The 18146-nt window shown below is 37.3% G+C and overlaps 1 protein-coding gene across 1 annotated transcript in view; it reads right to left on the bottom strand.

Moving 5' to 3' along the window:
• Fkbp12 (peptidyl-prolyl cis-trans isomerase Fkbp12) overlaps positions 1-17635 on the bottom strand; it is a 35656-nt gene extending 18021 nt beyond the window's left edge. Inside the window, exon 1 of the mRNA XM_081743082.1 lies at positions 17449-17635. Coding sequence (XP_081599208.1) covers positions 17449-17485 — 37 coding nt within the window. The 5' untranslated portion in view covers positions 17486-17635. The remainder of the gene's footprint in view (positions 1-17448) is intronic.
• Between the last annotated feature and the right edge of the window lie 511 nt (positions 17636-18146).

Here is an 18146-nt window from a genome sequence, read left to right as displayed (position 1 = left end):
TCGAAGTTCCATCTGTCTCTGGACTGTAAACGTCAGTTCTTCTCCCTCAAGCCATCCTGTATGTGTCTTTATAAATATGCCATGATTTCTGCCACTCTTACACAGTTTTTGGTACACTTGCTGCAAAATCTGGAAACATTCTTCGAATGTCTTCACTAACGTGGGCTGGGCGATCACCAAGGGCCAATTGCGTCAAAACCCAGGTCTGGACATGTCGTGTTTGCTCCCTCTGACAATGTCCTTTCATTTCTTTCATTTTCTAATAGAGCTGGATGTGTGTCAGCTTTATGATAAAACACAGACTAGTAAAAACTAAGAATTATTAATTTCGTTGTACTGTCACCACACACAATCACAAACACATGTATTTCACGAACTCGCACATATTCGCACCTAAACTCCATGAAAAACAATTCATCATGGATTATTGTTTCGGACCATTTCAACAACTCCACTGGGGAACGCTGGGCACTATACTAAATCTCTGTAGTTTTCTGGACCATCAGTTATCACAAGTGATTTTTTTTTTTTTTTTTTTTTTTTTTTGTCACATTAACATATTTTGTTCGAGAAAACGTACATATCTAAGATACTGCATAGCCACTTTGGATAGTTGCAGTGCTTGAGAGGTATATTCGTGCCATATATAACAAATGTTTCTTCTAATCACATACTCATATGTATCACGACATGAATGTCAAATACTCTATTTGGAACTATTTCAGAGACATGTTTACAATGGTTAACTTCCACCCATTGTAACTCACTCATTACACGTTACTCGTGTTCATTATTTGTATATAGTAAACTTTGAATATTTCTTAACCCATACACTAAACCAGTATCCTTCTAACGCAGTTTTCAAAAATGTGGTTTTGGCCAGCTTTTTGCTCGTTCTGAACCACTGTGGGCTGAAAGAGTGAGGACATCACAGGAAGTCATCTCCCATTTCAACGACAATACAGACACTTTTTTTTTTCCCCCACGAATAGTAACCATGGACAGAACATGGCTATATCATTTATGACCCTGAAACGAAACAGTCAAGAGACTGGCAGCACTCAAGTTACCCTCGCTCGCCCCAAGAAGTTCAAAAGACAGTCTGCTGGGAAAGTAACATTCTTCTGGTATAAGGATGGAGTCGTACTCGGGACTACTTGCTCAAGGGTCAGACATTTACTGCAGAATACTACTCTGAATTACTTACAAAACAAAGACAAATTGAAAGCGCAACGCCGTACAAAATTGGAGGAATTTGTTCCTTCAAAACAACGACCTGTTCATTGAACACAAACACAACTGATATTGCATTATCTAGTGTATCAATGTCTGGAAATGAAATTTCCAGTTTAATGCCTCAGAATTATAGCCTTTAAGCTAAAGGAGACTGTTTTCAATGTCTGGATCCTACTCTTTATTCCCTAGCCTAGCTCCGTCAGACTATTAGTAATATTACTTATTCTCCGAACTCGAACAACACTTGAAAGGACGCCATTTTCAATCCGATAAGGAGGTGATTAGTGCTACAGAACAGCCTCTGGTCTGCAAAAATTGGAGCACCCCTAAGGACATGTATTGAACTTCGGGACGAGTACGTGAAATAACAAATGTCATCAATACATGTGCACTCCTGGAGTGGGCTACAAACTTTTCAGCAGCTCCTTGTATCAGGGGCATATCTCCTATTAAAATATTTTGGGTAAATTCCCTCCCCTCCCAAGCCACCATGCTAAAGAGCCATGTTTTTCGTCTTTCTTTCTATCTCAAGCAGTTTGTGATTTACAAACACTCGATTTATCTGATGCAAGAACTCAAGTTAAATGGTGGCCTCTTCGTAAACAGATTTTTTTTTTTTAAATCCCTACAAACCCTGTTTATTTTATCATTATTTCAATGATTTATCAGAGGAAATTTTGCTGTTTAACATTTCCGAGTAACCGTGATAAAAAGACCCTGTGTTGCAACCAGAATGCTTCATTAGGTGCTCCAATTATCATCATCTTTTTCATCCTTTCATCTCCAGCTGTTAGTGATTTAGGTTCTGAACATTATATCGATTTACATATATACTTTCATCAGAACCACACTTACGGATCTACAAACTACCAATCAATTTCTAGGGAATCGTGGACGAGACAATTCAGTCTTCAATATGATCAAGTTGTAAACAGATGTAAATCCTTAATGATTTTTAGATGTAAATACTCAATGCTAAAAAGTGTCCAGCCCAAGGTAAGTTATGCTATAAATGAAACAGAGGAACCATCTTGGGATTGCAGGGCAGTGCATGTAAGAAACACAAGCCTCTTATTGCAACTTATATTACACCTCAAAGGATCCGCTAGTTTTTAACACCAGAAACAAAGCTATCGATTGTAGTGGAACTAAAATTGGCACGTTTTTCCCCTGACAACAGTTCTCATTTCAGTCTACTTGGATGAATTAAAAACGAAGTTATAATAAAACCGTTAAAATATTTCAAGTTCCCAATTTACCTCGAACCTCAAATTCCGAGCGAGTTCTCTCCTGGACTTTCAAACAGCTTGGCAAAGGGATGAGTTAAGCGACCTTTTGAAAGTTGACAACTAATGCCATTTCCCATTTTAAGTACAATCTGTGGTCATTAATGAGTCAGACAGGCTTAAGCTAATGTTTATATGAATGGCCCATCATTAGAAAACTGATTTTTCTACAACAGTGGTATTCCTGTTTCTTCAACTGTGTTATCTTCGAGAGATATCCTGTATATCAAGCTCGTACATTTTTATAATAACTATAATTTAAAGTCGACATGTATAGGCTTATGTCTTGTCTTGTCTTGATCCTCCTCCTAGGAATAAAGTTTTAGAGTCACAGCTTAATCAAGCCAAGGTCGACTATATTACTGATTATTGTTTTAAAATAAAAATGTATCACAAAATGGCCCGTCCAATATGGACGATTAGCCGGTCAACAGTTAAGTTGTTTCTCAACTTATATAATGTATAGAAAGAAAAGTGGCGCCAAACATAGTAAAGATTGTAATAAAATGGAAAATGTACTAAAGTAAAAATTGTTTAAAGATAAAAATTAATAAAAAAGGAGAGCAAAGCTCCCAGCAACTTCGTAGAATGACGTCCATCTTAACTCCATAGGCTTATATATCTACTTGGATTTGAATAAAAAAACACATCACTAATCATTTTAGTATTGTTGTGTAGGCAATGTTTCAACAATAGATACGTATTATTGTGGCGCCGCCTGGTTTTCAGAGATTAGAACAACTTTTTCAAGCCATTTTATTATCTGCTTCGCATACCTGTCTTTCGTGCTGCTGAGAAATGAAAAAACTACGACTTCACACAACATCCAATGGAAAAGATCGCTCTATAAAAATCTATATCCGTATCTCCACGAAAATCAATTTAGGCTCGATCATAATTCGTATTATTTATTTATTTTTTCCTTTTTACTTTCTCTAATGGAACTCCCTAGGATAACATTTGATAACCCAACTGAAAATCTTGTTCCATACCTATAGCATATACTCTATTCCTTTTTCTTTTTTTAGATCCCATCCTATGACTGTTTAGATTTGTTAAGTATTCTTGCATTATTTGAGAATTCTGTGACGAACTGATACTCTACATATACTGCCTGTTCGACATCTAATTTCCCTTCAATATTAACTTGTAAGAGAAAAAGAGCCCTCATTTCTTAAAGAAGGAGCATTTCTATCCACCTATTCATTAAGTTTAGTTGGGTATACCATTGTTGGCGAAGGTTTGCATTATATTCAAAATACTGGGTCTGTGTAAAGTTAATTTTCATGGTTACTCTCATCTGTGTTAGAACTGATACCCTATTCTTTACCTATATACAGGGTGTTTCAAAACAACACCGACAAAGTTTGGGAGGTGATTCCTGACACCAACATAAGACGAAAAGTATAGACCAACCTGGGTGCACAAATGCTTTCTTTCGGAGTAATAGCCTGCAGAAAACATACAAAAAAGTAAATAAATAAAATAAAATAAAATAAAGATCCATAGCTCCAATACTATGGGTCCTACCGTAGTCGGGTCAAGACTTTATTTAGGAACTCGTATGTGCCCTATCAAAATATCCATGTTTCAGAATTCTGTGGTACTTCCGCAACAATTTTTAAAGAGGTAGTTGACGATTATTTCAAATTATATGACCATAGTCAAACAGCCTCTACAAAACTTGCTGCGTGAGCATCTTTGGATTGTGACACATGTATTTTTGGATAGCGCACATATTAGTTCCTAAGTGAAGTCTTGACCCGACTACGGTAGGTCCCATAGTTTTGGAGCTATAAAACTTTAAGTTTATTTTTATTATTTTATTTTATTTATTTATTTTATGTTTTCGGCAGCCTATAACTCCGAAATAAGGCATTTGTGCACCCAGGTTTGTCTATACTTTTCGTCTTATCTTCGTGTCAGGAATCACCTCCAAAACGTTGTCGGTGTTGTTTTGAAACACCTTGTATATAGGTAAAGAATAGGGTATCAGTTCTAACACAGACGGGAATAAACATGAAAATTAACTTTACAAATTAACTTTTAAAAAAATTTAAAAATATCATGTTTTTATTTCAAATTATGTCAGATTTTTTTTTTTTTTTTTTTTTTAATGGAACGGTGTGTTCGTCACATGCACGGTTCTGGGGACCCGGTCCACCGGCGGAAAGAATTGAACGCTGTGCAGATAAAGGGGTATTATGGTGTGGCTGGGACTAACAGCAACTGGTGTAATAGGGCCGTTTTTCTTCGAAGGGAACGTTAATCAACTTACATACCAAAATATGTTGCAAGAATTTCTTTTCCCTGAACTTGATTGCTTAAATCTTGATCCACACAATGATATGTGGTTTCAACAGGATGGTGCTCCAGCACATCGTCCAAGGCAACATTACAAATTTTAGGAGGAAGGTTTGAAAACCGTCTAATAAGTATGGGTTCTGATGTTGAGTGGCCAGCTAGAAGTCCTGATCTAACCCCATGTGACTTCTTTCTGTAAGGCTTTCTTAAGCACGAAGTTTATAAAACTCCTTCAACAATACTTTTGAAGAACTTCGACAATCGATACAGGGTGCCGTTGAACAGATAACTCCAGACACACTTGAAAAAATCTTCACAAAGTGCCTTATACACAGAGTGAACTTATGTCTAGCATATCACGGAGGTAACGTGGAATAAATTGCAAACTACTAAAAACATTTACAGTCTACAAGGACGTCAGTATTTGTTGTACAGGTAAGACAATATTTCTGTGAAGTAAATAGCTATTACTTTGTTACAATAAGAAAAAAAAAAAAACATTTCGAATGCAGTTTTGCAAAGCTAAGTAATTATTTTCTATTCATTGTTTCAACATCACAGAAACAGATACATACCATTGCGTGCAATACCTGAATTACAAAATTAGGCTTCTTCACCTTATGGCAATATTAACCTTTTCATTATGCTCATGTGCACCCCTTGGAAAGACATTTTTGCATGTGTTCTATGGAAGCTCAAATCCTTATTTCCAACTTCACAGCTTCACACTTGCTAACACATCAAATATTACATTTTAACTGCGTGACCTTTGACCTGTTATGACATCCTTGACCTTTTTCCAATGGCCATACATACTCATTGAAAGGCCCTTTCTGCATGTGCTCTGTGGCAGCTCAAATCCTTATTTCCTACATCGCAGTTCCATACTTGCTAACACACCAAACACGAAACTAACTGCGTGACCTTTTACCTTTTATGACATTGTTGATTTTTCTCCTATGCCCATACACACTCCTTTGGAAGGACATTTATGCATTTGTTCTATGGCACCTCAAATCATTATTTCCAATGTCACAGTTTCTTACTTGTTAACACATCAAATATGACACTAACTACATGACCTTTGACCTCTGACGATATTGCTGACCTCTACGCTTTGCTAAAAAGGATGTTCGGTAGATCCTTTATACATATGGTTTTTAACATTTTCTTCAACTGAATTAACTGTGTACTATAAGCTGTTGAAAAGGGAGCTTTTTCCTCAAGGGTCACAGATGACCTGCTAGAGGTCACCGGGTCAGGATTGCCTACATTTCTCGTTATCACATTGTTTCGGATTAAAATTTATGTCGATATACACATTTTTGCTACCGGAGATGGATATTCAAAAAAATGGCACGTGAAACTACTATTTAACATTGAAATCCCATAAGGAAAAAATCGCATTTTGAACTTTGACCCTGTAACTCCGCAGACTATCATCTGTGATCTCCTTTTGCTATCCAACAAATCTTCTGACCTTCCTCTGAATTGCCTGCAAATTTCACAGTTCTAGCTTTTACGAGTACTGAGTACTGTGAAATTAAAGTTTACACACGAATTATGGGAAAGTCTGTGTAGAGAGAGAAAGAAATCTAGTGTATGTAGGAATATAATAACGTTACAAGCCGGATCCTTTTGGTCCACGAATCTTCACTTATCTATCAGATTGCCCACTTGGTTATCTCACCACTCCATCCATCAGCTAGTGTTGCAAATAACTCAATGTAATTTTTCTATCACATTTTCTTCCTACCTTCCCAACAATAAAAACTATACGGTCTAACTGCTTATATATGTTGTGGGATACCTGAGGAATAACTCAAATTCACAATTTTATTTTATGTCACGTACGTAATCAAAGAGGATGGCTGATATTACAAATGTACGAACTTTCGATGTTAAGAAACCATTTTGGGAAGCTGGGTATTTGTGTGTAAACTGGGAGTGAGATCGTCTGTCCGTAGCGACTATTACAGCAATATTAACAATTTCCACTTTGTACCCAAGTGCAAAATGAATATTTACTTTCGTAAGGTGTAATTTTATTTTTTTACCTGATATTTCACTAGGTATAATTCAAGCAAGAAAAAAAATCTTACCTTTATAGTCTCAAATGTTACTGAATTTAACAATGATAAAAATTCTTGACAAAGAAACTATTTTTTTTTTCCAAAAAAATTCCTGGCCCTTAATACAAGGCACCGTTTCTCACCTCTGAATTTCCGCAAAATATTGAAAATGTTCCAGACAGAAATTCAAGGTATTTTGCTACTTTTTATTTTATTTGAAAGAAGAAAATTTACTGATTAAAATTACATTCGTTTGGAAATACGTGTCAAAGCTCTCGTGTTGTAGCCTCGAATTACTTTTTGAAACAACAATCTCAAAACTGATTTTGTGATTGTTGTTTAGTACCATACAGTATTACATTCTCTGAAAAGGAAAACTTGTTAGTTGAACAGCATTTATAAACAATTGAAAACTACCATATATTGAACTTATATGACTTCACCACTCATGTAAAATCCTTGGCATTCTCTGTACTTGTGCTGGAAAGATTGTTATTATTAGCGTAGTTCTCCAGCAGGCCCCTTCCCATGACCAGCAGCACTGTACACGCACTCTATTGGACACGTGACTTCAAACAGGTGGTAACGATTTTAGAAATGGCTAGGGACATCAGAAATAATGATCTTCTGTCTGTGACTGCGACTTCTGAAGAATTTTGCGTATTGCCAACAATGCATGTGCAGTCATAACATGTCATCACTTATAATTGCAATACTTACGATCTTGTTTTTGAAAATATGCTACTTCCGTAAAAATTGAAACTTTGTTATTAGCCAAATTATATCCCTGTTCTTGTGGCAGAATCACAGACCAGTTCTCAGCAAAAAGACAATGAAATACTAAACAATTGTTCAGCCCCTACATATCCCTTCACTTCTGCAATGTGCTGTTGTAATTTCTTCAGACTGGTGTGTTACTCCTTTCAGTATCCATTTCCCAAATTCATCAATGAAGATATCAATGACAATTTTCTTATCCATGAGTATCCCCCTCCCATGTTGCATACGTAACAGATTCATCTGTTGTTTTCCAGACCAAGTGTGTCACGGGAGTCGATCACCACGTTCTTGGAAACAAGTCTCTCGATGCACATCACAGACTAACGAATTCACATGCCACCAAGGTGCCATATGCCACGCCTTTAAATAAGTTCTCAAAGTTACCACGCCTTCAAAACTCTCACAATACACGCAGACATCTCTAGGTGATTGTGGAACCACCGACTTAGGTAGCATGTGCATCAAGTTTTGATCTAATGTGAAATACTGAATGTTTCTTTTTATACATACAGCGAAAGTTTCTAACACTGTGGGCCATGTATCTTCTCACTTTCACAACTTTTTCTCTTGCAACTGTTTCAATATTTGTGCTCTGGCGAGAAGTCCCATTTATCTTCCAGATAAAATGGTGGTGCAAACTCAAACATGTGCTTATTCACAGAATGACTATAATAGAGATCCGAATTTCCAAACATTCCTTTTGCACGCCTCATTTCTTATTTTCTCTACTGTGAATTTTATTAGAGATGGAATGTACTACAAAAACTTATACCTTTGAAAACAGTGAGATAATTGTTAGAACCTGCACCTTTTCATTGTAGAATTCAACAGCTCAATTGTTGTTTGATATAAATTTCCGGCAAGTTGCACAAGCTTCTTTCGGTTCGTTTTCTTCTGAAGATGAGATTTCTATTTTCGAAAGCTCGGTCAATTTTGATTTGGCGTGCTTTCTTGATGCATACAGCTAACAACTTGACTTCACTGATTATTTTTTTCGTAAGACTACCACCCATCTCTATTGACTGATTCGGTAAAGTAATTTTTCTTCTGTAAATACAAAATCTATCATTCACACCACGGGAGACTACTACTTGTGCAGTTAGTGTCATTGTCGATATTCTGTCTAAGTAATTAAAGCAAAGCGATCACTGGAGATATATATATATACAGGGTGGGCCATTTTAATCAATCCACGGAAATATCTGAAAAATGATAAAACATAGAAGAAATTTTTGAAGTACATTTTACATATTGCTAAGGGGAAAAACCAATTCCGCCAAAAGTACCTTTCCCCGCCCCCCGTAAATGGGGGTAACTTTGAAATGTCAAATGGGAACATGGGTCGAGTAATACCTCATTCGAAAGGTCTGGGAAAACTAAGTAACGCTGTACCAAAAGATGTTTCACATTGTGCACCAGTTTCAAAATGGCCGCCATGATATAGTTCGGAAACTCCAGTACCCGTAGTATGAAAACCATGGAAGGTAAATGAATGGAACAAAATTGAAATACGTAAATATCATAAGGCATATCGAATGATGTAATCCCTCTGATCTCAGTGGCCTCCCTGAAGGGGTATTGGGGGCTAACTTCAAAATTTCAATGTCCGACCGGCCAACGGTTCGGGCGTACGCTTGACCTACCCAATACTGTTTAAAAGGCAGACTTCATGGGTAGAGAATTGGTGCACTGAGTTAATGCGGATGACCACAGTTACATTTTGATTAACTATTAGCACTCATGTCATATTGTGAGCTTGAGGGACGAAACCATGTGTACGTATATCCCCGAAATGCTTTCTGAATAACCAGCACGCATTGCATAAAAGTTTCTGTGGCGACGGAGATTAGCAAATTCACACGTTTTTAAGTTCCAGCAACTGCATTAATCGACAACTTCTTTCGTATAACGTTCCTTCTGTTTTCGCATCAAATCATAATCAGCCATACAGATATGCGTTACCATTCAAATAAAATTTCATCTTTTTTTAGTCACTACAGCGTCATCCTTACAAACAAATGTTTCAACCACACCATACCTATTTGTAGCGTAGCCTTAATTAGCGAATTAAAGTAGAGTTCTCATTTAAACTTTTACAGTTACTTTCCACCCCACTCACATACAGAGCGCAAGGAGAGATTATTTTGCAGGACTTGGATTTCTCTCTATACAGTATGGCAATTTTACTCTAATATTTTTATCTCTGTTGTATTATTCTCGAGCCTTGGAACGCCTCCGTGGTTTTCCTATTTAATTTTCGTTATTTTCATTTATGTCTAACCGTATTCATGCTATGGGCACCAGACGTTTTCTTAGACACAGTCACCATGTCTTGGCGATCATTTTGAAAACGGTGTCTCATGTCGGAAATTTTCTTACAGAAGCTGTTTGATATCAATTTGTCTATGTAACGTGATGTTACTCGCTTCAAGTTGTTATTTGAAATTTTCAAGTTGGCCCCGGATACCTTTCAGTTGGCCCTTGAAGTCACCCCGGCAACACCTCTCGATGTGCCTTACGTCAGTTAGCTACTCCAGTTTTTCTTCTGTTGATTTTTCTCCAATCGCTTTCATACTACGGGTACTAAACTTTTTCTCTGACACGGATACTATGTTTCGGCGGCCTTTTGAGAACACTGCCATCTCACCTCAATCGTTTTCTCCTGCAATGTGTTTGATTTTGCAAGATTTATCGAACGAGGTACCACTCGACTCATGTTACTATTTGAAATTTTGAAGTTAGCCCCCAAGACCCCTTTAGGGAGGCCACTGAGATCACATGTATCACACCATTCGATATGCCCTATGATATTTACGTATTTCAATTTTGTTCCATTCATTTACCTTCCATGGTTTTCATACTACGGGTACTGGAGTTTCCGAACCATATCATGGCGGCCATTTTGAAACTGGTGCACAATATGAAACATCTTTTGGTACAGCGTTACTTAGTTTTCCCAGACCTTTCGAACTAGGTATTACTCGACCCATGTTCCCATTTCACATTTCAAAGTTACCCCCCGTTACCCCCATTTACCCCGTTACCTTTGGCGGAATTGGTTTTCCCCCTTAACAATATATAACGTGTACTTCAAAAATTCCTTCTATGTTTTATCATTTTTCAGATATTTCCGTGGATTGATTAAAATGGCCCACCCTGTATATATATATATATATTTCTTTCAGTTGATCGTCCCACCCCTTTAGGCTAAGAGAGAGACTATGATTAAAGCAAGTAAATGATGGAAGAGGAGTTGGTAGAATGTGGGAGAATCTCGAGAAAATCCATGGATACCATGTTTTCCACCCCAAACTTAATCTATTTGGGGACAGAAACAGGGACCCCATGCACAAGGTACAAGTCATCACTGGAAACAACTTAGAAATAATGTTGAAATGTGCACTCTTATTCACAATCTGAAGAGACTATCCTTTTTTTTTTTTCTTTTTTTGCTAATCTTATATACATATATCACTCTTTTTTTATGGCTATGCAAATAGTCGCACACTTCACTCTTCTGTGTCCTCAATCCTTTCCACAGAACACTCGACGACTCAATTAGCAGGGCCCTTACAAAAGCTTACAGGTACTCTTGGGACCACAAATTTGGCAAACTGCTATTTTTGTTTGCCTGTTAAACTGATCTGTGAAATCATGTATTCTCCATTTTATATGCTAGGACAAACTCTCAATTATCTGGATCTAAAGACCTTTCATGATGTGAAAGGTTCTATGTAAAGAATATCCAGAAAAATAAAACATTTGAGTTCCAATTTTCTTTAATTTATCGTTTCTATTACATCACATATGTCCGAGAGTTTTTTTTTTTTTCCTACAAAACCATTATGAAAAATTCTAGAGCCAAAGTGGGCCGTTCTTTTCAAGATATGTAGTAACTTTAGAGACTCAACTCCAGTATAATTCTGATTTTTGGGATTGGTGTTTGAAGAAAGAAAGAAAAAAAAACTGCAATGAAGACATTAGCCACGGGAGTTAAAACATGAAGACTACTTGAAATGAAATGAAATTTTTAGTTTTACGTCCCACGGTTATGCCTGTTAGGCTAAAGGAGACGGTGATAATGAGTAATGAATGAAATGGTGGAATGAAGAAAGTGGGAGGAAACGGGAGAACCCCGAGAAAACCCACGCACACGGTGTTTGTCCAATGAAGACTACTTATAAAACCTGTTTAACTCAAAAGTGGAAGTTCTCTTTACGGAACGTAGTACTGTTACAGTACTCATCAACATTAGAAAATTCCAAATTTTCGGGATTGGCATTTTAAAATTTTATATAAAACTTCAGAAGGTTATACTTAAAAACTTGGACACACTGAGAATAGACAAATAAGTAAATTACTATCTTTCAAATAAAGCAAAAGGCAACTAAGTATCTTGAACCGTTCCAGCGCGAGCATTTTAATATTCTGCCGAAGATCGCACGTGATAAATGGTGCCATCTTTGGCAGCTTGTATTTCAAGCCAGGATTTTCCTTTTAATCTTACATTATCCTGACGTTTAACCTCTGTTAAGGCCAATAACATCTGAGACTGCATGCCTAAATTGGCATGGACTATGCTTATAACTATTTGGTTGTTACTTTCAATGGACGTGTATCTGAAGAAATATCGCCTCAACTGCGATCAGACTTGTTATTTTCCACGACCCCGTGTGCAATTCCTGTCTCAGTTTTTCTTGTATACACTAACGGGTTCCTTCTCCAATCTCACGGAATGGAAAAGTAACAAGAACGTGACCACAGGTGCTGTTTTCTTCGAATTCACGTCCCCTGAAAATGACAACAGTGTTGCGGATTGTGAAGGCACGCACTCGAGAGACACTGAATCGATTACAGAAAACCACTTGCCATCAGCTACCTATTCACCATTTTGTTCTATGGCAAATGTTAAGACCGGAAATGGCTAATTTAAATCACTTCCGGTTCGAATATAGGCTTAAGGAAGATGGAACATATCCTTGGAGCAATGAATCGATTGCAAAAAGCCACATCTCGATACCTCTATGTCTTTGTTCTGTGGAAATCAGTACTGAAGCCATCAGAAGTGATTAAATTTAGACCACTTCTGGTTTGGATAAAGTTTTCGAGGCAGTCATGGTACGCTGCCCTGAGCCGCTGAATAGTCTAAAGAAAGAAAAAAAAAAAACGCTCACCGCTATGTTACAGTTTTCGTTCGATGGCGACAAACGATGAAATCAGAAATAACTAATTTGAACCACTTCCGATTTGAATAGTTAACTGAGACGGAACCAATCTTTGGCCGCTGAAAAAACGAATATCGATATTTCATTGTTTTCGCTCTGTCAACAGACGGATGGACGAAGCCGTTCTACAAGAGTTCCGACACTTAGTGGGGTTTGGAAGTCTAATAAAGTGAAACACACACTGTCCTACGCCTTGTTTATCTAGCAAATATTTTGTTCGGAACAGAAAATGTCTCTTTTGGAAACATTCACTCAAATAGGCAGCGAAAGTGATAAAACTATTACTTACAAGGAAGGGTCACGCAGTGGCTCCGCTGAGATCCGAACGAGACAAATGTGTTTTCATTTGATATGTTATAACTAGATGGATCCTAAAGTTATATGTGCCACCGAGCGGAATATCGTGAGTTACAACATATTTTGTAATGTAAGAACTACAAAGCTGGCAGAATATTTTGACCGAATCATTTGTTCGGAAACGGTTGGGTAAATGGAAAACTCGGATAATATATATCCCGTCATTTTCAACAACACTCTTTTTCGGATAAAAAAGTTTGCCCAGGATCCTCGCAGGGTTCACATGGGGTCCAACTCAAACTTTTCAAATGACAAGAGGGATTAAGTAGCACATCGTTTGAAAGCTGTTGCAAAATGAAAGAAGATGCAGCAAGTCTCGACTCTCTACGATAACCCTGTGCAAAATGGCGGAGGGTCAAAATGTAAACAAAAACTTAATTGAAAAGTCAACGGTCACCCCTATAAATCGGAAACGGTGAGAAATGTGAAAATAGGAAAGGAAGTGTGGCATTATTTTCAAAGTACAACAATTTAGGGTAAAACGTCTTTCCCAGGGTCCCCACATGGTCCCAGGTGGGGTCCAACTAAAAAGTTTCAAATGGCAAGTGGGGTTAAGTAGCTCATCGTTTACAAGATCTTGTTAAATGAAAGTAGATGGATCAAGTCTCTACTCTCTACGACAAGTCTGTCCAAAATTGCGGCGGGTCAAAAAGTAATCAAAAGCTTATTTGATAAACTATGGCCACCTCGAATCCAAGATGGCCGGTTAAAACTTATGTCGTTCATAACAGTACAAATTTAAATCTCTATTTTTCTCTATTATATATTTAGAAACAGTAGGAAGATTAAAGAACAATTGAATTTCGATTCACCTCAACTATAATTTCATTCGGTAACAACACATATATGTTTTGTTTGGTTCCCTCGCCATCATTTACTTTAATATAACGAATATGCGATGAACCCACAACTCTGACTTCCTCTAATTTTGTCATACGTAGTTCATGCATAAAGGACTTGCTGCACCAGTAGGTGGGTGGCTCTATTGTAATTCGTAACTGCGTATTCGTGGCGGTTACATTTGTATGTCATTCGTTGGTTTGATCGCAATACTCCAAGCAAAACCAATATATACAAAAAAAATCATTTGCAAGATTTGCGAGTAGTACCAAACCATGTGTAAGTCATTTTAGTACTTCGAGTTGCGCCAAACTTTGTTGGTTTAGTTACAGTATTCCAAGAAATAACATATTTATATACACTCATATTTATATTACCTCCAACACCAGTGGTTTGAGCTGGACATGCGTTCGATACATACTACGGCATTTTGAACTCAAGACGTTTCGTTTTTGAACATTTCGCATCTTTTCGTCATCCACTGATCAACATTCATGCCAAATTTGGTTTTCCTAGCTTCAGCACTTTGGTATGCCTATTCTTTCGATATAGGTTTTAAGCTGTCTCTTGGATTCAAGGTGGCCATAGATTTTCAATTAAGCTTTTGCTTATATTTTGACCCGCCGCAATTTTGGACAGGGTTGTCGTAGAAAGTCGAGACGTACTCCATCTTCTTTCACTTAACAAGAGCTTTCAAACGATGTCCTACCTCTCTTGCCATTTGAAACTTTTTAGTTGAACTCCACCTGGGACCATGTGGGGACTCTGGAACAAGACATTTTCACGTTGTGCTTTGAAAATAATGCCACGCTTTCTTTCCTGTTTCCACATTTGTCTTACCGTTTCCGATTTATAGGGGTAGTCATGGACTTTCCAATTAAGTTTTTGTTTACACTTTGACCCGTCGCCCTTTTGAACACGGTTGTTGTAGAGAGTCTAGACTTGCTGCATTTTCTTTCATTTTACAACAGATTTCAAATGATGTGCCACTTAACCCCCCTTGCCATCTGAAAATTTTGAGTTGGACCCCATCTGGGACCCCGCGGGGGACCCTGGGGCATTTTTTTCTTACCACAAAAAGTTTCTCGTTGAAAATGGTGGGATAAGTGTTGGCAGAGTTTTTCACTTACTCAACCATTTCCGAACAAATGACGGTTCAAACTATTCTGCATGGTAATTTTTTGTAGTTCTTACATTACAAAATATGTTGCAACTCACGATATTCCGCCCGGTGGCACGTATAACTTTGGGATCCATCTAGTTATAACATATAAAATGCAAACACAATGGTCTCGTTCCGATCTCAGCGGAGCCAGTGCGTGACCCTTCCTTGTTAGATTATTGAAAAGAAAAAACAATAGATATTGATTTCCAAGAAGAGTACTACGTGGTCCTATCAGAGGACAGCTCGTGAAATTGCGTGTTGTGTGCATCAGGCCGTCGCCAGAACAATAAGAGAAAGGGGTTGAGATTACTTTTGGAGCCCTGACTGAGTTCACCTTAAATTCATACCAACAAACAACTTAAAGTTTCAAAAAGTTTAGGTGGTTGAATGGGGCCTCAGTCCTCTGGTTACCTATCAAGGGAAGTTCGGGAGAAAGCACTCGCCTGCAGAGAAATTAAGCGTGCTATTTGAAGGACCAATTAATGCTGGTTACAAGCAAATAATGTAATTCTTATACAGTTGAGAACTGTTCGACAGATTCAAGTTGGAATTTTATACGAAAAAATGAGTCCATGGGAATTTAAACGCGTTAAATACAACACTATTAGCAACGAATATTGACATACGAATTGAAAACTATTAAAGGTAACAGAAAAACTGTTTTGCAGTAACTAACGGGTTTGTCAGTTAAAATTAGTCATTATACTGTTCACAATAATGACAGATTAGACATGTTGTTCTTCTGTTCTATGAATAAATGACACAGGCAAAAGACTTCCCTGCACCTTAGTTTCTCTGCAGGTGAGAGCTTTCTCCCGAACTTCCCTTGTGGCATGGGCACATTTAAAAAACTGCGTTTCGGTTTTCTCAGGGTTCTGTTTTCCCTCAGATTGCACTTTTCCACTCCAACCATTTAACACATATTCTAAAAACATGACTGGGGGTAATAGTTAAGAACAGCTACTTCTCATCTCCCGTGCACGACGATACATCTTACTGTTGCACTACCTAAACACCCTAAGTACAAGGGCAAAAACTCAGTCTATTACCTACTTTTTAACATCCTAGATAGTCAATGAATAATGCCTGAAAGTATGGCGTTTCTCGTCCTTCCCTAAATGGGAAGTACGGCTCCTTAACTATAACCCAAAAGTTAAGCTCCACAAAACCGAAACTTGAAATAATGAATTATTTTAAGTCTGCCAGAGCCATCTGGTCCTCGACTACTGCGATCCCTTGCTAATTCGCGTAGACGTTCGGCTGTTTACGTTACACCTCTAGTGCAGTAAAGTAGGGTGTAGTTAGTTTAGGGTTACGGATGTTTAAACATATTTTATTGAAATTAAATCTCGTGCTCGCGAATGCATATCAGTTGGAGTGGGCATTGTAAAGGTCACCCTAATTATCTTTTATGAGATCAAAATAACGAACAATCTACATGATCTGCATAGAAAAGTTATACCCAGAAAATAAATTGCTAAGTAAACTGTAGTTTGTCATTAGCGAATCTACGGATCATATTACAAAGACAATGGGCACGGACCCATAAGTACAGGTCTATAGCCTACATATTAAGCAAGTGCGATAGCTTAGGTATACTTCGATTACAGACCATAAGGCAAAGACACCGAATTAATATACATTTCATACACATAACTATATTTTGTGCGTTTAACTTACCGACAGCTTGTTTATTGGAAAGGAAACTAGGCGGAAGTTCCATTATCAACACTGTAGTTGAGTTACTAGGAACGTAAATTTCAAGGACGCAGACAAACTGTCTTTATTATAACTTTCCGAAGAAAGAAAAAAAAACAGTGAATGCAAACTACTTGATTCTACTAAAATAATAATAATAATAATAATAATAATAATGCATGTGTCCTGTAAGAAATATGTCTCCCCGATCATATAAAAATGGAACGCCGGTATGCAAGTCTCCATAATTGTATGCATGTCAAGGCCCTTTCATTTCAGCCGATGACCTTTCCCAAACATTTCAACAACAAAAATATTTTAAGGAAGTAGTATATATTTTTTGTATATTCCCATTACCTACGCACTTAATCACAAAACTAGGTTCAATCATAAACTATCACTGGCCTCACCATGCCGGGTAAAAGCTGATAAATTCAATATTAGCTGCTATCCTAGAAAATATTATTTTTCTTGCCACCACTTACCATCTCCTGGAGATACAACTTCAACTTCAACGCCCATAATTCGGCAGGAAAATACAAAATCGATATAACTAAATATAAACTAAAATAAAAGAAAACTCCAGTTCTAACTACGCCCAAAAATAACCTCCCTGACACACAATGCACTAGCTGCAGCGACCCGAGTCGGTAAATGATCAAATGACGCAACGACTGAAGCTGGAGCTAGCAGCGAAGCATAGTTGCTAACTGCAACTGAATATTTTCAGTTTACTCTTAAAATATTCAACTGAATTAGTAGGCCTAGCTTTTATACGCACATAATAATTTACTCATTCTGTAATAATTCGTATCAACGCAATACAAAGTTTACATTTTAATGATCAATTTAACGGATATTTTTTTTTTACGTGTTTTGCGAAGGCTGATATGGATTGAGGACATAAGTAAAACTTACGTTTACGTAAAATCATCTCTTCAATATTCAGAATCATGTAACTCAGAAGCATTTAGCTAATAATGTACGTACAACATTTCATGTAATATCTCAACTAGTTATCCATTGTTACATGCAGGCCCATTGCCAGCCTAATTTCTAAGAGGAGACAAATTAATACTGAGGGAGCAATGACAGGCATCACGGAATACAACAAAACTATTGGTTGTTGTTCATGGAATATGTTCTAGATGCTTTTCATGTTACATAGATTATGATTAGGAAT

Source organism: Thermobia domestica, chromosome 2 (assembly GCF_964235325.1).
Source record: "Thermobia domestica chromosome 2, izTheDome1.hap1.1, whole genome shotgun sequence".
In the NCBI taxonomy this organism is placed as follows: domain Eukaryota; kingdom Metazoa; phylum Arthropoda; class Insecta; order Zygentoma; family Lepismatidae; genus Thermobia; species Thermobia domestica.
Note: the sequence above shows the minus strand (reverse complement) of the source record. Positions and strands in the feature narration are given on the sequence as shown.